This window comes from Pongo abelii, chromosome 11 (genome assembly GCF_028885655.2).
Source record: "Pongo abelii isolate AG06213 chromosome 11, NHGRI_mPonAbe1-v2.0_pri, whole genome shotgun sequence".
Classification (NCBI taxonomy): Eukaryota; Metazoa; Chordata; class Mammalia; order Primates; family Hominidae; genus Pongo; species Pongo abelii.
Genome location: NC_071996.2, coordinates 102,863,675 through 102,888,300, shown reverse-complemented (window position 1 = coordinate 102,888,300; position 24,626 = coordinate 102,863,675). Strand labels below are relative to the sequence as shown.

Sequence of the window (24,626 nt, the reverse complement as noted above, 5' to 3'; positions counted from 1 at the left end):
GCCTAAGAAAATAGAGTATGGACAGATTCCATGGGCTGTTGCTGGTGAGGGACAGAGCAGTGGTGGGATAATGTTGTAACTTAAAATGACAGAAGAAAGGAGGTTTGAGGGAAAGAGCAGGAATACATTTTTTTTTACATGCGGTCATTTGACCGCATGTAAAAGGTTGGCAGAGGTAAAATAATAATAATGTTCTAAATGATTCATTGTGAACAATGTTTACATAGGTATAATAATGTAACCACTATCTGTTGGCCCAAATTTTAATATAAATATATTGAGAGGATGGTTGGTTATACAGTTTAGAGCTCAGGTGAGATGTAGATCTAGTCTATATTTATTTAAAGCTTACAGGTTTTTCCCCCAATATTTTGGACATTGGTTTTTATTTATTTATTTATTTATTTTTTGAGACAGAGTCTCGCTGTGTCACCCAGGCTGGAGTGCAGTGCACGATCTCGGCTCACTGCAAACCCCACCTCCTGTGTTCAAGTGATTCTCCTGTCTCAGCCTTCCCAGTAGCTGGGATTACAGGTGTGAGCCACTGCGTCTGGCTGGTTTTCATTTTCTATAAAAACTCACAATTGATCTATTAGGCTACATCCCATTTTTATCACTGTTAGGTCTCTAAATTTGTTTTTTTTTTTTTTTTTTTTAAGACAGGATCTTGCTGGGTTGGCCAGGCTGGAGTGCAGTGGCATGATCTCGGCTCACTGCAACCTCTGCCTCTCTGGTTCAAACAATCTTCCCACCTCAGCCTCCTGAGTAGCTGTGATCACAGGTGCATGCCACCACACCTGGCTTATTTTTGTATTTTTTATAGAGACAGGGTCTTGTCATGTTGCCCAGGTGGGTCTTGAATTCCTAGGCTTAAGTGATCCTCCCACCTCAGCCTCTCAAAGTGCTGGGATTACAGGCATGAGCTACTGCCCCTAGCCAGGTCTCTAAAATTATTTCCTTTCCTCCTTCTCTGTCTTTGCTTTTTCTTCCTTCCTTCCCTCTCTTTCTTTGTATTTGTTTTTATCAAAATGATACAGGCATGTAGCTAAAAATCACATACTGTAGGGGGGTTTATTCTAAAAATTCTAAGTACCTATCTAACCCCCTTTACCTCCTGCCATACACACACTTCAATTTCCTTCTCCTCAGAGCCAGCCGAGTACTTTCTACTCTTTTACCTTATTGATTTAACTCTAGATATCGAAATATTACACTTACACTGGTATGTCTTGGTCTTTCAGTTTTAGGCATTATCTATTGACTTCTCACGGCGGAATATGAAAATTTAGCTTCCCCTTACCCCACCTCTCATCTCTAACACACACACACACACAAACACAGACACACACCACTCACACTTCCCAATCTTCCAACCTCTCAATGTATTTATATCAAAATTTGGGTCAATCGTTAGTGGTTACATTATTATAACTATGTAAACATTGTTCACAATGAATCATTTAGAACATTATTATTATTTTACCTTTTCTGCATAACTTTATACTTTTGCTGGAGTTGGTCATTATCTTTTTGATAATTTGTTTGCTTAGTGTTTTATATACTTACCACTGGTTTAGCTCCAAATTCTCTGTCAATAGTTACATCTCTCCATGCATTCAGATAGAACACTTCATTCATTCATTGAGGGTTCTATCAATTCCATCTTCTTAAAGAAGTATCTTCTAGAATTCTCTGACCTGTTCCAGTTAGGACTAGCTGCCCTCAGTGTGTAGAGGATAACTGTCTTCATAGGATCTCCCTCAGCCATCATCATGACTTTCATCTTTCTCCATGTTGGATGCCCTGGTCCTCAACCTGAATCCCATGTCTTCTCTTTCTCTTTTTTTACTTTCTTGGTTTATGATGTCGTTTTGGTGGAACACATCCTTTAGTAGCTTTCTGAAAAAAAATGAAGTACATTGTTGACCCTTTGCATGTCACTTCACACTGTCTCTCTCTTTTTTCTTCCTTCCCTCTCTTTCTTTCTTTTTGTTTTTATCAAAATGATACAGGCATGTAGCTAAAAATCACATACTGTAGAGGGGTTTATTCTAAAAATTCTAAGTACCTATCTAACCCCCTTTACCTCCTACCATACACACACTTCAATTACCTTCTCCTGACATGACATGAAGGTAAATGTCACGTTACCTTCACACTGAATTGTTAGTTTGTCTTGCTATAGAATTCCGGGTTAGAAATAACTTTTCTGTAATTTAAAGATGTTGTGTCACTGAGTTCTTGTTTCCACATTGCTATTGAGACTTCTGAAACCATTATGACTCCTTATTTTTTGTATGTGACCTTTCATTTCTCTCTGGAGGCTTGTGAGGTCTTTGCTAGTTTCCCAGTATTCTGAAATTTCCCTGAAGTGCTTTTGTATGGGTCTGTTTCCATCCATTATGCTGGATACTTGGTGAGTCCTTTTATTCTTTGAAACTGTTGTCCATCAGTGCTGGACAATTCTTTTGAATTATTCCATTGATGATTTCTTCCATTTTCTCAGTTCTTTCTAAAAGCCCCATTATTTGGAGATTAGAAGTCTTTTACTGGTCCTCTACATTTACTTTCTTTCTTATTTTCCATCACTCTATTTTTATAACACTTTGTGGCAAATTTCGTCTACTTGCTATCCCAGCCTTCCATAAGTTTTTATGGCTTCTATATTCATTTCCAAGTGCTTTCATTTACTCTGTAAATGTTCCTTTTATTTTACTTTTCAAGAGAACATCCTGGTTTTATTTCATGAACGTATCATTAATGGATCATTTCGGTTTCTTCTTCCTGCATAGTCTCCCCTCACCTTGTCCCCTTCACCCTGTTACTTTTGACTGTTTTTTTTTTTTTTTTAAAGGCTTTCCTTAGATGTTTGATGATGCCTGGTTGGCTGCTTATTCTGAGTGGATGCTAGAAGGCTGAATGGACACTCCGAGTATGCAGGTGGGGTTTGCCAGCTGTAGGCTGACATGGCTGGGTCGTTTCTTTGGGGAACTCATACTTCAGTATTTTTTTGGCCTTTCCTCTTGAGCTGTTCAACTTCCCCAGAGAAGGATCTTCCAGTGTCCAGCCTGGAGTGGAGACACCACTGCCAGTGTTTTAGAAGCTGAGTTGCACAAAAGGGCTGAAAAAAATCTCAATGTTTAGATTGTCAATATAAATGTTCTTTTAATTCCTCTTTTTTCATTTCTCACCCCATCCCTCAGCCGTGTCCATATTCCCCAGCCCAGACACCTTGTGTTTTACCTTTTACATATTCTGCCAGGGTGTGGCAGGGCAGGTGCCTGTCTGTGTGGATCAGGGATGGGCTCTGACCGTTGCTGAAGCCGACTTCCCACCTATCTTCCGGTTTTGAGCTTCCCCTTTGCCTTCCCTCCCAAAGTGGGGCTGCTGGTTCTGCCCTCTATCAGGCGTCTGTGGGATGCATCGGGTGCTTCTCTGCTGCTCCACTTGCTGCCTTGAGTCTGCCGAATCACCTCCCTCTCATACGTTTTCTCTGCAGCTTCCAGTGCAATTGCCTCCTCTTTATTTCTGTTTGTTTGAGTTAATGCTTGGGAAAAAAATTTCTTTACCATTTTTTTGCCGTGGGGTTTTTGGAAGAAATGAATGTAAACATATGGATCCACATTTTCATGCTTTCCTGGAAGTCCCTACTTTTCTTGGCGATTTTAAATCATCTTGGATCTTTCAGGAACAATGCATTCACCTCACTTGGAATCATTGGTAAATTTTCAGGAGTATTCTTCTTTTGTCTGACTTCTACTCAGTATTGAAGATATTTAGTCTGATTTTCTGGACTTCTAACAAGTTTCTATAGACAATTTCTCTGCAGGATACTGTGGACCCTGATGCTTCTTGTATGTGTTCCACGTCTTCCTCACTCCGTGTTTTCACATGCTGGACCCAGTGTCTCTGTAACATGACCCTGTTGCCTGTTTACACACAAACTTTCATGAGAAGGATTGAGTGATGATAGAGGGGAGGGGTCAGCACAGAAGATTCTTGGGCAAATTCTCCCAGTGCCTTGACAGTGAAAATAGGCTTACCTACCATGTAGGCTCATAATATTCAGCTTCAAGAGTCTAGACCATAGTTAATGAATTTTATAAATGATATGGAAACTTGCTTTTTGTTTCATGTCATTGATCAAATGAATGTTTGCACGATGCCATATCAACTAAGGTCATTATTTAGAGAACTGGAAAGATAAATGCTAGCCATGTAAGTTACATGAATAAAGAAATAGCTCTGGCATGATTGATTCTTATTGTTTTGATTTAAAAAAAAAAAAACATTAAGGACTTTGATCAGAATGATCAGCCTTGTAGATTTTTTTTCAATTATTCTTATGACTTGGAGGATGTGTGCCATGACACATTCACACAGCATCAACACTCCCATGGTAGTCTTGAGACCCTTTGATTACCTTATTACAGATTGTCAAAACATGGGCTGATCTGGCAAATCAGGAACAACTTTTCACTTCAAGAATTTCTACTCTGATTCTCCAGTTGCTATGGAGATTGTCTGATAAAACAGTGTTGGATTTGGTTGAGATCAGTCAATTTAGATGCTGGGTTCTGATATAGTTCTAACCACCATCAACACTACCCTCATTGCCATAGCATAAAAACAATAGTTGATTTTACAAATGCGTGTAAACATATTTAGGGCATAGCATTTAGTTGGAGAATTACAGGAATACTGCCACCATAGAAAAATCTGAGAAAACAAGGGATTGTGCATTGGGAAAGTACTTAAAACATTAAGATTGATTTCCAGTGACTTTAGTACATTTTAACTATGAAGGAGAGTTACCGGGTTGCTCATAAATGCATATTGCCACAGGCTGAATAAATGCAAGAGAAGTCTAGCAACCACTGTAAAACAGAGGTACTAATGAAGAAGGAAAGGCCAAATGGGAGAACTGGGATAAACAAACTTAATCTTCCATGACCAGCAGTTATGGATGAACCCAGCCATACTTGAAAAAGCTGCACTCTTTTCTCTTACTATGGCTCTGCTGCAACCTGCAGTGCGAGTGAGTGAGCAAGTTAACCCCATTGGGCAACACTTGACCTGTGGGGGACCAGAGCTGGTAGATAAATGCTTGCCTCTTTTGTCCCTGAGATGGACAATTCTGAGGCCTATCTTAGCAGGATTGAGTCCCAGTTGCTCACAGCTTGATACCATACCCTGGTATTGACTTTTACTCCTTCCCTGTATCACTCCTCCTTTTTTTTTGAAACAGGGTTTGTTTTGTCACCCAGGCTGAGTGTAGTGGCACGATTGTGGCTCACTGTAGACTTGACCTTCCAGACTCAAGTGATCCTGCCACCTCCGCCTCCCGAATAGCTGGAACTACAGCATGTACCACCATGCCTGGTTAATTTTTGTATTTTTGTAGGATGGGGTCTCCCTGTGTTGCCCAGGTTGCTTTCAAACTCCTGGGCTCAAGGGATCTGCCCACCACAGCTGGCCCCCAGTCTCACTCTGGATATAAAAGCAATAGGGTTTATTGAAATATTGACAAGTGTTTGGGAGTGGTGGCTCATGCCTATAATCCCAGCACTTTGGGAGGCCAAGGTGGGAGGATTGCTTGAGCCCAGGAGTTCAAGACCAGCCTGGGCAACATAGGGAGACCTCGTCTCTACAAAGAATAAAAATAAAAAACATTAGCTGGGTGTGGTAGTGTGTGCCTGTAGTCTTAGTTACTTGGGAAGCTGAGATGGGAGGATCCCTTGAGCCCAGGAGGTTGAGGCTGCAGTGAGCCATGATGTGCTACTTGTACTCCAGCCTGGGCAACAGAGCGAGTCCCTATCTCAAACACAAAACAAACAAACAGAAAAAGAAATATCAACAAGAATAAATGTCTTATAAGAATCTCCTAATTGGAACAAATGAGGGGGGTACATGAAATCCATGCGTCCTGACTATACACTTCTTGTGATTGTTTCCCAATCTAGAAGCCACAGGTGAGATTTACAGTTAAAAATTAGGAGCCCCCTCCCCGGCTAACCACTTCACCTAGGTAAAAGGTCTCTTAAGACACTCAGTGTTAAACCAGGAGTCATTGTGGGAGGCATCAAACATTCACCCCTTACTAACAAAGGGAGCCCTGGGGGGCCTCAAAGTTGAGGGGTTTTAGGTTTTCTGATTTTCAGTAGATATCTACAACATTCAGAGTTTGGTATTTTATATGATTACTGATGGTGTTTTAGAGATTGTGATCTAGTAAGGGTTTATAGCTGGTGACTGAATACTAGGCCCTGGTATTTTTGAGCACAGGCCCCATAACCGTGGAGATGTTTTTCCTGAATCCCTTTTCCTTTTATCTTTCCTTCCTAGCTTTTATAGTGGCTTCCAGTGTCAAGGCCACTAGGATTAGAAAACTCTGAAGAAATGATATAATGATGTTAATGACGTTGATGGACTTGTAGGTTAAGTGCAAGTCTCTCCACACCGTCATGCACCCACCAACCCATCCACCTGTTCTCTATTGGTAGAGTAAGAGTGTGCTTCTCAGGAGACTCACAGCCTGCAATAATAATGACAACAATGTATGATGATATTACAATAATTACAGCATCACTAATTAATTATCGTTTATTATGTGACTATTAAAGTTACATAGGTTGAATAATTCATTCTCCAATTTTAATTACCTAAACATACATAGTAAGATGATATTTTGAGATACTAATTGTTGTGCTTTTCTTTTCCCCATAGCCTGTGTGGGACTGTCTGAGTTACCTACCTTGAGGGGATTATAGGATTGTTATAGTGACAATGCAGAAGTAACAGTGTTCATGTTTGATTGATTTATTTATTTTAGAGACAGGAACTTGCCTGTTGCCCAGGCTGGAGTGCAGTGGTGCAATCCTAGCTCACTGCAGCCTTGACCTCCTGGGCTCAAGTGATTCTCCTGCTTCAGACTCCTGAATAGCTAGGACTACAGGCATGTATCACCATGTCCAGCTAATCTTTAAATTTTTTTTTGGTAGAGACAGGGTCTTGCTATGTTGCCCAGGCTGGTCTGGAACTCCTGGCCTCAAGTGATCCTCCTGCCTTGGCTTCCTAAAGCTCTGGGATTATAGGCATGAGCCACCACGCAGCCAGAATTTTTGACAATCGAAAGCAGAGGCTTTGGGAAAGCAGTGCACAAGGTTTATATAGCATAGCAACGAAATTAGAGAGTAGAGAAAGAAGAAGGTCACTTCACTCCCTCCCCTCAGGGAAATAAGAGTATTGGGGTGGGTTTAAGAGGAGAGCATGACAAATCATACATGTCTTCCTTTCCCACATTTGGAACCAGTCCCACCGAAGAGAAAGGCAGATGAGAAATGGAGATGCTACAATAACTTTATTACTGATAAAACTAGTATTGGCGGCTGGGCCTACCCTACCAGATAATTAGACTAACCCAGCCAGTCACAGGCAGTACCGGGCAGCCAAGGCCTGAGGCTGGACAGCTTTATGGCAAGGAGGAGTGGCCTGGAATGTGTGTTTCCTGCTGAAAACTAGCTCCTAAGAAGGAAGAGGGAGGCAGGGTGGGCCTGTGCACATCCAGTTTCTCTCCCAAACTTCCCATCAGAGAATGAAAGTTAGGAGGGAGTGAGGCTGGTGTTTTAGTTTACTAGGGCTGCAGTAACAAAGTACCACAGTCTGGGTGGCTTAAACCACAGAGATTTATTGTCTCACAATCCTGGAGGCTAGAAGTCCGTGATCAGGGTGGCAGCAGGATTGGTTCCTTCTGAGGGGTGTGAGGGAGAACCTGTCCCATCTTGGCTTGCACTTGACCTTCATGGTCACATGGCATTCTTTCTGTATATTGTCTGTGTCCCAATTTCCCCTTTTGATGAGGACCCCAGTCATATTGGATTAGGGACCCACCTATTGTAGTGTGACCTCATCTTAACTCATTACATCTGCAATGACCCTATTCCAGAATAAGGTCATATTCTGAGGTACTGGGAGCCAGGACTTCAACATATGCATTTTTGGAGAACGCAATTAAGCCTGTAACAGACAGCAAGATGAGCAGAGCTCTCTTCATGTGGAAGAAAACATCAGTAATGGGTGGAAAGCATTTTTCTCCAAAACATAGTTGAAAGAGGTTGGAGAAGGGTGTGTGGAAATGGTCGTTATCTGAAAGGTGGGGACATGAAAAGGGGGAGGGCAGGACTTGACTCCTTTGGGGGGCAAATGGTGAGAGGTAGTGCCAGCTTTGAGACCACTGAGAGATTATTGTGTGTTGTCTGTGGCCAGCAGCCAAGAAGAGGCTTGAGAGCTGAACACACACAAGGAAAGCAAAGTAACTCATGCAAAGCATGTTTGCCCTTTTGAGGAGCACCGAATAGGTAGAAGAGCCAAGTTAACTCTTTGTTGCTGTGGGGAGTAGGCTTAATGCTGAAGGCTATTTATACATTGCTGATACGTTATCCAGCAGAAGGATTCCCGGCCATCCCCAAGACTTTGCTGTGACCCATCTGAACTACTCTTTGGGGGAACCTTTAGCATCTCTATAGCTTCTCTGAAAGAGAGTGAGAGGTCCTTAACAAGCGGCGAGCAATATATGCAAGTGAAAGGTCAATACCAATTCCACCCACTCAGGATGTATATGTGTAGATCTGCCTGTCAGTCTCTGATCAGCATGAACTAACAATAACATCACATTCCACTGTGGTTAGACAGGGAAGCAAGATGGGAAGTGGGCAGGATAAGAATCTGAAACTGGACACACTGGCTCACGCCTGTAGTCCCAGCACTTTGGGAGGTCAAGGCAGGTGGATTGCTTGAGCTCAGGAGTTCCAGACCAGCTTGGGCAACACTGTGAGACTTCATCTTTACAAAAAATTTTTTAAAAATTAGCCAGGTGTGGTGCTGTGTACCTCTAATCTCAGCTACTTGGGAGGCTGAGGTGGGAGGATTGCTTGAGTCTGGAAGGCAAGGCTGCAGTGAGCTGTGATGGTGCCACTGGACTCCAGCCTGGGAAACAGAGCAAGACCCTGTCTTTAAAAAAAAAAAAATTAGGGAGCTGAACAATCTGAGTTCAAATCCCACATCTGCTACTTGTTTGCCAACTGGCTTGAGAAAATTTTTTAATCTCTTCTTTTTCAGTCTCAAAGAGTTTTTGTATCTGGAAAATGGGAGAATAATATCATCCTATCAGGATGGTTATGATAATCGATGACTGTGTAAAGCCCCAGGTCCTCTGCCTCCTACTCGCTGTCATTATTTTTAGTGATTCTCCGTTGCCTTGTGGAGGGGGTACAGAGCAGTTGGAGCCCAGGAGAGTCCCTTTCACCATAAAAAGAGTGGATCCCCCTTTTCTGTTTTGTGTAGCAAGATTCCGAATAAGGTACCTTCTGAGAAAAGGGATTGCACAGCAAGATGTTAGAAAATCACTTGAGCAAGAGATGTCTGAAGTGCTTTCAGCTCTGAAATTTAAGTTCTATAGCAAACAGCTTCTCCTTTATCAGTTCTTCGTTTGTAAAATGATATTCAGTACCTATTTCAGAGAAATATTATGAAAATAAATGGAGACGTGTTTGTGAACATCCAGACAGTCTTGGAGTGCCTGTTATGTTTCCATTTCCTATAGTAAATGCTATTGTGACTTTTAGAGAAGTATAACAAAGTACCTTCCCCCAACAAAACTGAGGCCATGAAATCTGTGTATGAAGCCATTAGAAAGCACCACAGGACACAATAAAATGAGTTATGGAGTAGAGTATAAGTTAAATATGTTAGGCCACTCAGGAAAGTATAATTCTTTAAATGAATTATATCACATCTGCACAAAGTGGTAAATATATCAGCATATGCCCTACAAAGGAATAATAAGCTCTGTATACATATCTCTATGAAACTATATGTTATATGCAAGGAAATAACAACCTTTTTGGATTATTGGTTATGAAATATATATGTAAAATATGCCCCAAATTCCTGATATACTATATACTTTCATGAATACTTATATCTGTATCTCCATGAAATTGTATGGTATTTTAAGAGTTTGAGTGCACATTATTTTTCTGTTTATAGGGAGGAGAGTAGATAGGTCCAATTTTTTCATTCCACAGCTGGAAAGCAGACCTTGACACATTAAGAAACTCACTTGTAGTTTTTTCTGTCAAGACAGTAATAGAACAAAGAATCCTCACAACCATTTATTTATTAGACCTTGCCTGATTTTTTAAAATTAATTATCTGTTTCAAAATTTCAGGTACTACAGTTAAGGTTAAAATTCACCTCTGATCACTACTCTCATTCCTGGTTCTCTGAATGTCCCCCTGCCAAGTTATGGTAAGAGTATAGCATGTCCCAAATCCAGAATTTTCTACATGCTTTACTTACATACATGTATAAACCAATAAATCCAATATAGTATTGCTTGTATATGTTTGTATTAGAAATGCTCTTATACTATAATTTTTTCATTCAGCAAGATAGCTTAGAAATATATCCATGGTATTACATATAGTTCTATTTCATTCTACCTGCTATAATTATCATAATATGAATATAACACATTTTGTCTGTTCTCCTGTTTGTGGACATTCAGATTGTTTCTTGTTTTTCCTAGATCAAATAATGCAATGATGAACATTCTTGAATAGTCTCTCTTGTGCACAAATGCAAGGCTTTTCCTAGAGCAAATACAAAGGAATGGAATTGTTAGGTTAAAACATTTAAAAATGTTTTTTCCAGATTAATTTTACATGAAAATCAAGTAAGTGCTTATCTTGACCTCATTTCCATAATAAAAAAGTTTTTTCTTTGCATTTTATTTTTTACTGTCATGCCAATAATAAACTGACAACTCAGAGATGCAAGTGAAATGTTTCTTAGCAAGGCCTGTTCATTTGGAGGCATCGATGTTGTTATCAGCCTATCGCGGTTTTTAAGTTCGTCCTTTTGAAATGAAACATGATGGAGTAAACAGTAGCATCCAGTGATGTGCAGTAGAGTTTTGTTTCTTCCCTTAAATTGTTTTCTGCTACCTCAAGAAAAAACAGGCAACAGAACGTGTCAGTCGAAATGCAATTTAGGAATTGCACTTGATCTCATTTTTCAGCCTGATGTTTCTGCTCTTTCATCATAAAGATCAGCTGCATTTTATTTTTTTCAGTCCCTTAGAATAACATCCAGTTCTAGGCAGCATGTTTAATATGCTTCTCAATGATGTTCTAGCACAATAAATTTCTGTATCTCGTGCATGTGTACATATGGTAAAAATTTCTTCAAGTTCTAGCCATGTGGGGGAGGAATATTGCGGTCGCTTTGTTAATGCAGTGTTTGTGTTGGAGCGGTTAGGGCCCCGCGCTTTAACTCTCAGCGCTGGGCGTAATGAGACGGCTTTGATGGTGGTGTAAGAGTCTAGTGGGATGGTCACAGCTTCACACTTCAAAGCAGAGCATATGGGACGAATACTGGTTAGCTTTGTACTCTTTGGGGATGGTTGGGAGACAATTCTTAACAGCTCTGTTTAATGAAGACATTGGAAAAGAAATGTTCTATCTTTAAAATAATTTTGAATTGCAAAGAGAGAAATTTCCACCACCCCCCTTTCATAGACTAAACTAAGAATAATTTTTCCTAGTCTGCACTTAATTAGAGGCAGTGCAGCATCACACTGCTATACTGTATTTTCAAATGCCACTCTTTTTAAACATACTGTAGCGAGATTAATCGGCTAGTTTTAGTTTATGTGCATGAGTTTAGGCAAAAACTTTTAGGGCTATCTGTCTTATCATCTGAAATTTTTATGACTTCTGGTAGAGAATTTTACCTTCTTCTCATTAAAAAATATGAAAGTAAAACATCAACTAAATAAAAAAAAACTTGGCTATATTAACAGCTATACTAAAACTAGAGGATGCTTGTAAGATTTTAAGTCTAGCACCCAGTTTAATTTTTAGATTTTGAGCTTTTTTTTTTTTCTACTTGATTTGAGTCTCAGGTGATATGGGTTGGAAAATGCTCTTTTTGATTGGTTTGTGCTTAGGGAAAGGTTTGATACTTTTTTGAGTATCATTTGAATCCAGATTTAAGAATAGTAATGAACCATGCATTTATGCAGTAGGTCACAGAAAAGAGAATTTAACTTTTCCTAGAGGAAAGGGAATGACAGACTTGAGGTCTTTTTTCTAAGTTCTGCATTTTGGCTGGCATCAGAAATATAACAAAACGAATGAGTTGTATTCCTTGAGCTGCTGAAATGCAGTTCTGTTTAACAATTCAATTTAAAGTCCATTTATATCAGTAGTCCTAAATTGCTCCTGAAAGAAAGAAAAGCAGAAGGGAAAAGAATGATATTAAATACCACTGTAGACAGATACATTTAATTAAGCAGATTCTTAAGTCCTGAATTTATGTACTACTTTTACTGTGGTATATTCTTAATAAAATACTACATTTTAGCCACAATTATATCTGTTATAGGTTTAGAAAAGACATTTGTGTTATGAATATGAAGCTTAAACTTCTCATTGCACTGAGAAACATCTAATTGCATCGATTCTCCTGCAAAGAGGAATATAATCAAACTCACAGAAGTCTCTAAAGTTAAGCCTGAAAAGAAAGTGCTAGATATTCATATTTAGAAATGACTAAAAATTATTTTATAGCAAATAAGGTCAGCCAAACATGAAGGTTAAAAAATATATATTTTTGAAGAGCATTTCAGTATTTCCTTAAATCAACCCTTTTAGAATATGACCAGAGAAACCGGAAAGGGCAGAACCACTGACCATAGCGGTGGGAAAAGCTTCTTAAATTGGGGGAAAAAAATAACCTAAAAAATAAATTGGTCTTTTAATAAAGAGTGATTTAGGAAGCTGCAGTTTTGTTTTGCCTGTTTCAAAACTGCATGATGGCATTATGTTCTTTCTGAACAGGTGATTCATATATATGCCTTGTCTAAAGAAGCTGATCAGCATGGATATCCCACAGGTACATGTGGTTTTGACTGCCGTGGATATGACCACTACTCTAAGGACAGCATAAAACGTTAACACGACTGTGGAAAATTGATCCCATGGTTTCTTACTAGGAATACAATATGTTCTCGCTGGTGTTGAACTCTCTTCTTGTTTTGTTAGCAGAGTGACTCCTTACTCCCATTTGTTAGTTTAGAATGGACGCTGATATTCCAGGTTTGCAGCGCCAACATCAACAGAGTGCTTAGGAAGCAAAGTCAGTTCATTCAATTTGATAAACCTTTATTGAGTAACTAGAAGGCACTGCCTTCTGGGATTTTGAAACTCAGAATGGAAAACAAAAGCTCAAGATTATTTAATACAAGTCTATTAGATTTGATACTACCAATAAAAACAAACAAAAGCTGTAGAATATTCTAACACAAGAATGGGAGAAATGAATTCCAGGAGAGGGAGGACACAAATATGAAGCAGGAGTTAATTCAGGAGTTTGGGTTTCCTGGGACTCTTTCACAAGCTTAAGTTTGGTTCCACTGTAGAGGGAAGTGGAACAAACAGCTAAGAGAGCTACAGTGAGCAGTGGCTTTACAGCAAATCTGAACAAAACTATTGCTTTAAATGATAATGCCACTTACTTGAAAACTGATGAGAGTTTTCCACAGGCTTGAGCTTGAAGTATTCAGAATTATTATCTTCTTTAAGAGGCCAATATGATTTGCTTGATGTGGACATTTGAAGTTACAGGGGATGATTTTTATGCAGATTAATTGAGAAAATCAAAATATAAAATCAAAATTAGCCATTTTGAATATACAATTCATATCACAAATAAAATAGCTTGGTAGTAAGTAATTCTCTGACTAAATATGAGATTTTTTTTGAAACACAGGCTGTCTAAATTTGTTTTCCAACAAAATTACAAATACCTACTTACTATAGGCCCTTGGATTGCAGTCATTAGAAACACAAATGTTATTTCCTTGAATATGAAGAGGGTATTGTATTGTCTTTATTGCTAAATATTATTTTGGCCTTGGTTGTCTCTTCATTGTAATGAGAATAATGTAATATTTCATTTTCTTGCTTCATTAGAGAACAAAAATCAAGCTTGATTTCTTCCATGATGAATTTATGTAGATGACAGAATGGAAGAGGAATTGTTAAAATATAGGAGCATTCCTAGTAAGTAGGAACATGCCAGCCTAGGAGGGTATTCAGAACTCAGCATTCAAAACAGTGGCTTAGGCTTGCCAAAGGGAAAGGGAGCTATTTATTGAGTTATACTCTGTACCAGACATTGGGCTACTTGGTTTTCTTAATTTATCCAATCTCTATCCATCCTATGGGGTAGTTTCTTTTTCTTTTTTTTCCTTTACTTTCTGTTATTTTTCTCTCCTTGCATCTCCTTCATTTTCCTTTGTTTTTAGTAAATAATTTTAAAGCAAATTCCAAAGATCATGTTATTTCACTCCTTCATAATTAATATACATCTCTAAGCAATTCAAATATTTTCTTACATAACTGTAATGCCACCATCACACCCAACAAAATGATAATTTGATGATACCATCTAATACCCAGTGTATAATCCAGGCAAATATCTCTTTATAGGGGCCTGTTTGAACCTAGATCTAACATGGCTCATACATCACACTGACTGTTGTATCTCTGAGTCTGTTTTGATCTAGACCAGTCTCCCTGTCCCCCCAAATCCCCCAGTTTTTTCCCTGCCATTTACTTGTTGCAGAATCTGGGTCAGTTATCCTATAGAATTTCCACGTTCTGGATCTGTTTGCTTCCTTATGGTGTCATTTAATTTGTGTCTTTATCCCTCACATTTCCTGTAAATTCTGCTAGCTCCAGAGGTCTGATTAGTTGAAGTTTAATTTTTTTGGCAGGAATTCTTCAAAGGTGGGCTGCGTGTTTCACACTGCATCACACCAGGAGGCTGCAGTGCCTGGGTGTCTCACTTCTGGTGATACAACCATCAGCTGCCTTTGATGTTGTGAAGTTCCTAATTGACTTTTCAGGAGGGTTTCATCCATTCATAATCTTTGCCTAAAACAATCATATTTTTAGGTGCTGCAAAATTGTGATTTTCTAATTCTATCATCACTTCCACATTAATTAGTTGGATTTTTTTCTGTTAAATTTTTTTCTCATCAGTTTGGACTGTCTAGCTACCGTAAAATACTGTTCATGCAGGAAGGACAGGATAAATGCTTATTATTATTTATTGTTTTTTGAGACGGAGTCTTGCTCTGTCACCCAGGCTGAAGTGCAGTGGCGCAATCTCGGCTCACTGCAACCTCCGCCTCCTGTGTTCAAGTGATTCTCCTGCCTCAGCCTCCAAGTAGCTGGGATTACAGGTGCCCGCCACCACACCCAGCTAATTTTTGTATTTTTAGTAGAAATGGGGTTTCACCATGTTGGCCAGGCTGATCTTGACCTGTCGACCTCAAGTGATCCACCTGCTTCAGCCTCCCAAAGTGCTGGGATTATGGGTGTAAGCCACCGTGCCCAACCTATTCTTTTTTTTTTTTTTGACTGAGAAATTTCTAGATAAGGAATTGGTGATTTAGAGAAAGGTTTTTTTTTTTCTTTCTTTTCCATTTTACAGATAGAGAGGTTAAGACTCAGAAATGTAAAGTAAATTGTTCAAGATCTCCCAAATAGCTATTAAGGAGCAGAAATGGTATTCAATCCTATACTTTCTGGACTTAAAAGCATATGTTGTTTCCACTAAATTAAAATGCACCCCTGCCCTTGAATCTCCAATTGCAGACAGCTGGGGGTTGCTACCACAAATACCTCCCAGTGCTTTGCCCTTTAGGAACCAGATTAAAGAATCTCCTTTGTAAGCATTCTGCCTATATAAACTTAGGCAGTGCTATAGAACTGTAGCTCCAAATGGAGGTGCTGGCCTGGGTAGGCAAAGAGCTGGGCAGGGCCAGGAAACATGTATTTAGTAGGACAGGTTTTTGGGCATCACAGTTTGTGCTTTTAGGCTACTGCAGCAGCCCAAATGTGAGTTACACTAAGTTATGGCTGGAGCACATACATGTGACCAGAACAATTTGGAGAGTTGTCAGAATTTAGTTCTAACCTTTCCTAAATATTCTCCCATTTCTCATGCCACCTTCTCAACCATTGTAGATTTGAGGGGAGAATTTAGCTTACTGCCTGTGTTAGTCCATTTGCATTGCTATGAATGAATACTCCAGACCTGGTAATCTATAAAGAAAAGAGGTTTATTTGGCTCATGGTTCTGCAGGCTGTACAAGCATGGTTCTACTGGACTTCTGGTAAAGGCTTAGGAAGCTCTTACTCATAGCTGTAAGGCAAAGGGGGAACAGGTGTGTCACGTGGTGAGTGAGGGAGCAAGAGAGATGCTGGCTCCTTAAACAACCAGCTCTTGTGTGAACTCATAAAATAAGAACTCACTCATTACCATGGGAGGGCACCAAGCCACTCATGAAGGATCTGCTACTATGACTTAAACTCCTCCCATTAGGCCCCACCTCCAACACTGGGGATCACATTTCAACATGAGATTCAGAGGGAACAAACATCCCAACTGTATCACTACCTAAACATTATCTTGCAATTCCTAAACTTCAGTTGACTGTATCCCTGGCATCTAGCCCCACCCCACTCCAGGAGCTGTGGCCCTTTAGTATTGGCTTACCTTGCTCGTTGTGACTTTATTGCATTTTTTTACAAATTAAAGTTTTGTGGCAACCCTGCATCAAGTGACTCCATTGGTGCCATGTTTCCAACAGCGTGTGTTCACTTTGTGTCTCTGTCACATTTTGGTAATTTCACAATATTTCAAACCTTTTCATTACTATTATATCTTTTTTTTTCTTTTTCTTTTCTTTTTTTTTTTTTGAGACACGGTCTTGCTCTGTCACCCAGGCTGGAGTGCAGTGGCATAATCATGGCTCACTGCAGCCTTGGTCTCCCAGGCTGAAGCAATCCTCTGATCTCAGCCTCCCAAGTAGCTGGCACCACAAGTGTGTGCCACCATGCCAGGCTAATTTTTGTATTTCTTGTATAGATGGGATTTCACCGTGATGCCCAGGTTGGTCTCTAACTCCTGAGCTCAGGCAATCTGCCTGCCTCAGCCTCCCAAAGTGCTGGGATTACAGGCATGAGCCATCATGCCCAGCCACTATTATGTCTCTTATGGTGATCTGCGATCAGTGATCTTTGATGTTTGGGGTGCCATGAACCACAACCACATAAGAGATAACTGATAAATGTTGTGTATTCCAACTGCTTTATCGACTGGCTGTTCCCCCATCTCTCTTCCTTTCCTTGGGTTTCCCTATTTACTGAGACACAATAGTATTGAAATTAGGCCAATTAATAACCCAACAATGGCCTTTAAGTGTTCAAGTGAAAGGAAGAGTCTCACATCTTTTATTTTAAATAAAAAGCTAGAAATGATTAAACTTAGTGAAGAAGGCATGTTGAAAGCTCAGATAGGTCAATAGCTAGGCCTCTTGTGCCTGTTGGCCAAGTTGTGAATGCAAAGGATAAGTTCTTGAAGGAAAATAAAAGTGCTACTACAGTGAACACATGAATGATATGAAAGCAACACAGCTTTATTGCTGATAATGAAGAAAGTTTTAGTGGTTTGGATAGAAGATCAAACCAGCCATAACATTTCCTTAAGCCAAAGCCTAATCCAAAGAAAGGCTGTAACTCTTCCTCCATTCTGTGAAGGGTGAGAGAGCTGAGGATGCTACAGAAGAAAAGTTGGAATCTAGCAGAGGTTGGTTCATGAGATTGAAGGAAAGAAGCCCCCTCCATAACATAAAAGTGCAAGGTAAAGCAGCAAGTGCTGATGTAGAAGCTGCAGCAAGTTACCCAGGAGCCTGGCATCTCTAGCTAAGAGCAAGGATGAAGGTAGGCTGGCCACGGTGGCCATTTCTGTAATTCCAGCACTTTGGGAGACTGCGGTGGAAGGATTGCTTGAGCCCAGGAGTTTGAGACCAGCCTGGGCAGTGTAGTGAGACTCTGTCTCTACAAAAAATTTTAAAAAAAGGATGAAGGTGGCTACACTAAACAGATTTTCACTGTTGATGAAACAGCATTCTGTTGGAAGAAGAGGCCATCTAGGAGTTTCATAGGCTAGAGAGAAGTCAATGCCTGGCTTCAAAGAACAGGCTGATTCTCTTGTTAGGGGCAAATGCAACTGATGACCTTAAGTTCAAGTCAAATGCTTATTTACCATTCTGAAAATCCAAGGGCCTTTAGGAATTGTACTAAATCTACTCTGTCTGTGCTCTATAAATGCAACAACAAAGCCTGGATGACAGCACATCTGTTTACAGCATGGTTTACTGAATATCTTAAGCCCACTGTTGATACCTACTGCTCAGAAAAAAATATTCCTTTCAAAATATTCCTACCCATTGACAATGCACCTTGCCACCCAAGAGCTCTGATGGAGATGTACAAGGAGATTAATGTTGTTTTCATACCTGCTAACACAACATCCATTCTGCAGCCCATGGATCAAGGAGTAATTTTGACTTTCACATCTTATTATTGAAGAAATACATTTTGTAAGGCTATAGCTGCCATAGATAATGATTCCTCTGATGGATCTGGAAAAAGTAAATTGAAAACCTTGTGGAAAGGATTTGCCATTCTCTAGAATGGCATCTATGCCATTAAGAACATTCATGATTCTTGGGGGGAAGTCAAAGTATCAACATTAAGAGGAGTTTGGAAGAAGTTGATTCCAACCCTCATGGGTGACTTTAAGACTTTAGTGGAGGATGTGGTGGTCACTGCAGATGTGGTGGAAATAGCAAGAAAACTAAAATTAGAAGTGGAACCTGAAGATGTGACTGAATTGCTGAAATCTCATGATAAAACTTGAATGGAGCCCAGCAAAGTGGCTCACGCCTGTAATCCCAGCACTTTGGGAGGCTGCAGCTGGCGGATCACTTGAGGCCAGGAGTTCAAGACCAACCTGGCCAACATAGTGAAACCCATTTCTGCTAAAAATACAAAAATTAGCTGGGAGTGGTGGAACACACCTGTAATCCCAGCTACTTGGGAGGCTGAGGCATGAGAATCACTTGAACCTAGGAGGCAGGTGTTGCAGTGAGCCTACGTCACGCCAGTGCACTCCAGCCTGGGTGACAGAGCAAGATGCTGTCTCCAAAACAAACAAAAAAACCCAACAACCAGAGTGGATGAGGAGTTGCTTCTTATGGATGAAGCAAAAAAACAAGTTTCTTGATGTGGAATCTACTCCTGGTGATGATGCTATGGACACTGTTGAAATGACAACACAAGATTTAGAATATTACATAAACTGAATTGATAAAGCAGCATCAGAATTTGAGAGTATTGTTTCCAATATTGAAAGAAGTTCTTACTGCGGGTAAAATACTATCAAACAGCATCACATGCTACAGAGAAATTTTTGTGAAAGGAAAAGCCAATTGATGCAGTAAACTTCACTGTGGTCTTATTTTAACAAATTACCGCAGCCACTCCAGCCTTCAGCAGACATCAGCCTGATCAGTCAGCAGCCATCAAGATCAAGGCAAGAATGTCCACCGGCAAAAAGATGATGACTTGCTGAAGCCTTAGCATTTTTTAGCAATAAAGTTTTTGGTTTTTTTTTGAGACAGGGTCTAGCTCTGTCACCAAGGCTGCAGTACAGTGGCATGATCTCAGCTCATTGCAGCCTTGACCTTCCAGGCTCAAGTGATCCTCCCACCTCACCCTTTTCAGTAGCTGGGACTACAGGCATACGCCACCACACCCAGGTAATTTTGTTTATTTTTTGTAGAGATGGTGTCTCACTATGTTGCCCAGGCTGGTCTCAAACTCCTGATCTCAAGCAATCCTCCCTCCTCAGCCTCCCTAAGTGTTAGGATTACAGGCGTGAGCCACTGCACCTGGCCAAAAAAGTATTTTTAAATTAAGGTATATATATTGGTTTCTGTAGACATAATGCTACTACACACTTAAGAGATTACAGTATAATATAAACATAACTTTTATATGCACTGGGAAACCAAAAAATTTATGTGACTTGCTTTATTGTGATATTTGCCAGCGATATTTGCTTTATTGCTGTGGTCTGGAATCAAATCCACAATATCTCTGAGGTATGCCTGTACCTTAAAGTAGTGTTAATGAAACAAGAATCACTTAAGGCTAAAATAAACTTAGGAAATTTTCTTGGCTTTATGGTATCTACAATACCAGGGACTTCTAATGCTGAGTCCCTACCTGACTCAGAGAAAGAACATTTCCCAGGCTGGGCGTGGTGGCTTATGCCTCTAATCCCAGCACTTTGGGAGGCTGAGGCAGGCAGATCACTTGAGGTCAGAAGTTTGAGACCAGCCTGGCCAATATGGTGAAACTCCGTTTACCAAAAATATGAAAATTAACCAGGTGTGGTAGCGGGTTCCTGTAATCACAGCTACTCTGGAGGCTGAGGCAGGAGAATCCTTTGAACTCAGGAGGCTGAGGTTGCAGTGAGCCAAGATCATGCCACTGCACTGCAGCCTGGGCAACAGCGTGAAACTCCATCTCAAAAAACAAACAAAAAACCAGGCTGGGCATGGTGGCTTATGCCTGTAATCCCAGCACTTTGGGAGGCCGAGGAGGGCAGATCACAAGGTCAGGAGTTCAAGACCAGCCTGGCCCGCATGGTGAAACCCTGTCTCTACTAAAAATACAACAACAACAAAAAAGATTTAGCCGGGCATGGTGGCATGTGCCTGTAATCCAAGCTACTTGGGGGGCTGAGGCAGTATTGCTTGAACCCAGGAAGCAGAGTTTGCAGTGAACCAAGATTGCACCACTACACTCCAGCCTGGGCGACAGAGCGAGACTCCATCTCAAAAAACAAACAAACAAACAAAAAACCACCAAAACCAACAAAACATTTCCCAAGACTTTTTACACCCCAGTGGTACCCAGTCTTTTTTTAGTGTCTTCCACATTTCGTTTCCTCCATTAACATGGCAGCCTGAATTAGAATTAAACAAATAATACACCCTGAAATTGCAGTTGGGATGGTCTCCTATGCTTATTGTGGCCAGAGGTCTCATCTCAGCCCTGATTTTGATGGTCCATGATATGGAACAAATGAAGAAGGCCTGCACTCCTGCTGTCCCAGGCCAGCACCAGAATTCCCTAAGCACCTACATTTCGTATGTCAGACAAAAATGTATGCCATCTCTGTGCTTGCTTACAGGGGACTGTAATTAGCTCCTAGAAAATGAGCAGAGGTCCGGTGAAGGAGTAATCTAGAAAAGCCCAGCAATTCTATATTTTGCCTTGAGAAGATAAAATCATATCCCGAGAATCCAGATATGAAGAATGGCAGAGGAAGATGAAAAATGTTCTGTCATTTAGAGTAATCTCCGATTGTGTTTAAATATTAGGCTTCCTTATATAGCATCTGGCCCAGAACTGTCCACTAGAACTTTCTGTGGTGATGGAAATGTTCTTTGTCTGTGCTGTCCAGTATGGAGACCACTAGCCATGTGTGGTTAAGTACTTGAAATGTGACAAGTGCAACTAAAAAACTTCATTTTTCATTTTTTTCTTTTCTTTTTTTAGTTTTTGTAGAGATAGGAGTCTAACTATGTTGCCCAGGCTGTTCTTGAACTCCTGGCTTCATGCTATCCTCCTGCGTCAGCCTCCCAAAGTACTGGAATTATAGGTGTGAGCCACTGCCCTGGCCCATTTTATTTAATTTTAATCGATTAAAACTTTAGTTCTAGAGATAAATCCTAATTAAAATTTTAATTGATTAGAATTAAATTTTAATAGCACACATAGCTAGGGGCTACTGTATTAGACAGTGTGGTTACTGGCCCTTGCCCTCCTAACTTTTTATACCTTCTAGCAATATTTACAAGTTAGTGCTATTATAACATTGTTCAAAAATTGAAGGCACCAGTTTCATTAATCCTACATATACATTTCCACAGTGAAATTAGATTTGTAATGGGTTAGAAATTCAAGCCTCCTTGTATCAAGGCAAGCTTTTATTGTGAGACTAACTTCAATGGAGCATTCATTATGTTTAAGCTTTGATGTTTAAAATTTGTATAAATCATGTGCTTTAGTGGTGATTGTTGCACAACAGTGTGCAACTTCATGCCACTGATCTGGATACTTAGAAATGACTAAAATGATGAGTTCTATGTTAAATATGTTTTACCACAGCAAAAAAATTATATGCTTTGGTTTTTAGAATTTGGCTTGATTGTGGTTTTCTTTGGTTAAAATTCCCTCTGCCACAGGCCTTGCTGAGGATCTGGTGCTGCATGTTCCTGGCTGCAGCGTGTTTCTCTTTGGCGAAGCTGACCTGCCTGAGAAGCGCAGTCTTGTCCAGAGAAGGAAGCAGCTGGGCTGGTTCACGAGGAGGGATTTCAGTGCTCTTCAGCCTGACCTGGGAGCTGCCCCTGCCCGAAGATGTGGTTTAACAGGTTCTGAGCATGGTTTTTGCTTCGCTCTGTTTTTTTTTTTAAACTTGAGGTCCCCTTTATGAGTCACACCCTCTTAATGCAGGAAGAGTTATAGGGGTGGCTAATTCTTGAAATGGGTGAGGCTCTCCTTTCTGCTGTTACTCTCACCTGGGCCCTTTTAAGCTAACCTGTGAGCCTAGAAGCTCCCATCAGGTATTTGATGAGGGCCCCCAGAAGTGATATTCAAGATATATCATTAGCCCTGCAACGTGATCACTGATGAAAAGAATGCTCATAGCTCCTGGCACTAGGGCACGGTCCTGGAGGCCCCTGTCTGTGAATGGTGTGGGGTGTGTCCTGGGGTGTGATGGAGACACCTGGAGAGTGAGGACTTAGGGAGAGATCACTTCTAGCTGGTAGGAAGGTCTTTCAATACTTAAACATCAGTGTAGCCAAGTTGGTGCTTACAGCTGGAAATCAGTTCTAGAGGAACCCTGGAAAAAAACCTTTCTAGATAACGGACTTCTAGAACACAGAGACCAAAGACTGGGAAAAGAAACTATTTCTTCCCCTGGCTCTCATCAACTTTTGCCTCTTTCTGCTGCTCCTGCCCTCACTCCCTGCCCAACCCCTAAGGGATGTGTCAGGAAAAGGTGGAACTCCTCTCTGTTGTCTGTACTTCCACCATCCTAGTGTCACTTATTTGAGTCTTAATTGTTTCATTCTCAAACATCTGTTGGGCCACAAATTGAACCATGTAAGGTCACATTTTGATGGTCAGTCAGTAACTTAAGCAGTTACCAAAATACTAGATATCCAAGGAGCGAGAGGTGGGTGAGCATTAGAAACACATTTCTCATGGCACAGCTTTGCCAAAGCCCTGCAGAATCATTTACACATAGGTCTTTGGTTACTAGCCCCTGGCACAGAATTCTGATCTTAAACAAATATTGCCTATAATCAAGTAGAGCAATGCAATTAAAAAAAAAAAAGGACAGGTTTTGGGGCCATGCTGAAATCCCGGCCTTGCTATTTCCTTGCTGTGTGACCGTGGTTCCTTGGTCTCATTATGCATCGGTTTCCATATCTATAAAACGGACGTAATAATGTCTCCCTCTCATTATTGTGAAGTCGAAATGATGTCTGTAAAGTGCCCAACACAGTACTAAAGGGCCATTTTTTTCTTCCCTATGAAGATGAGATTTAATAAAAGTGATATTATAAATGTATTTCATTCAACATTTTGTTATAGAAAAAAGGAAGAGACTGATTGCTCTCTGCCAATTTGAACCTCACATATTTTCCCATGATTTGTCTCACAAATGGAGAAGTGTAAAGTTTTATGACTAAATTTTCAGAAATCCATTTCCTGGTTTCTAATTTGAGCGTCCCTAAAGACTGAAGAGATTATACCGCAGATGTAGTCGCTTCAGTGCCAGGTGGACTGGTATTGCAGTCAGGTGGACGGGAATTAGACATAGGTATACTGCTGTGAGATCATTAGGTTAAGCAAACACTTGAATAACTTAATTCTCATTTTTGTAGTGCTGTTAGAATAAATGGGTCGATATTTGGGAAAAACTTTAACCTGATATAAAAAGCATATGTGAGTTAAAGACCAAATGCTAATATTATCATTAATTATGTTTAGTTTCCTAAGAACAAACTTGATATGTAGTTGTTTAAACTAAAGGGAGGATTGCTTCCCAATCTGATCTATCACCTGCCTGTGGTTGGATAATCTGTGTCTCTGCCTCATCATTATCTATTTTATATTGTTTGATTTGAAATGGTCAACACATTGGGATTTCTGATTTTTTCTTTTTCTTTCTTTCTTTTTTTTTTTGAGACAGGGTCTCATGGCATTTGCCTAGGCTGGAGTACAGTGGTGCAATCTTGGCTCACTGCAGCCACAACCTCATGGGCTCAGGTGATTCCCCCACCTCATCCTTCCAAGTATATTTTGTAAAGACAGGGTTTCACCATGTTGCCCAGGCTGGTCTCAAAACTCCTGGACTCAGGCCATCTACCCGCCTTGGCCTCCCAAAGTCCTGGGATTATAGGCATCAGCCACCGTGCCTGGCCCATGATTTTATTCTCTGTTTTTACTCACATGGAGATCTGTAATTTACATAAAAAATTTCATAAAAATCTGCAAATCCCAAGTTAAAACATTAAGATGCCAAAATTGGCACAACGAATGTTTAAAGATGATTTTTA

The 24,626-nt window shown here is 40.3% G+C and overlaps 1 protein-coding gene across 7 annotated transcripts in view; it reads left to right on the top strand.

The window, feature by feature from the left end:
* FTCDNL1 (formiminotransferase cyclodeaminase N-terminal like) overlaps nt 1-24,626 on the top strand; it is a 92,480-nt gene that overhangs the window by 9,389 nt on the left and 58,465 nt on the right. For 2 of the 7 annotated variants that reach the window (XM_009237945.4, XM_009237944.4), the window contains exon 5: nt 22,242-22,427. The exons of 3 other annotated variants lie outside the window; for them this stretch is intronic. In XM_009237945.4, the coding sequence (XP_009236220.3) occupies nt 22,242-22,427 (186 nt within the window). Of the gene's footprint in view, nt 1-6,345; nt 6,546-12,903; nt 14,540-22,241; nt 22,428-24,626 lie in introns of those variants that run through there. 2 more of the 7 variants (XM_054549635.2, XM_063712959.1) reach the window with 2 other exon arrangements.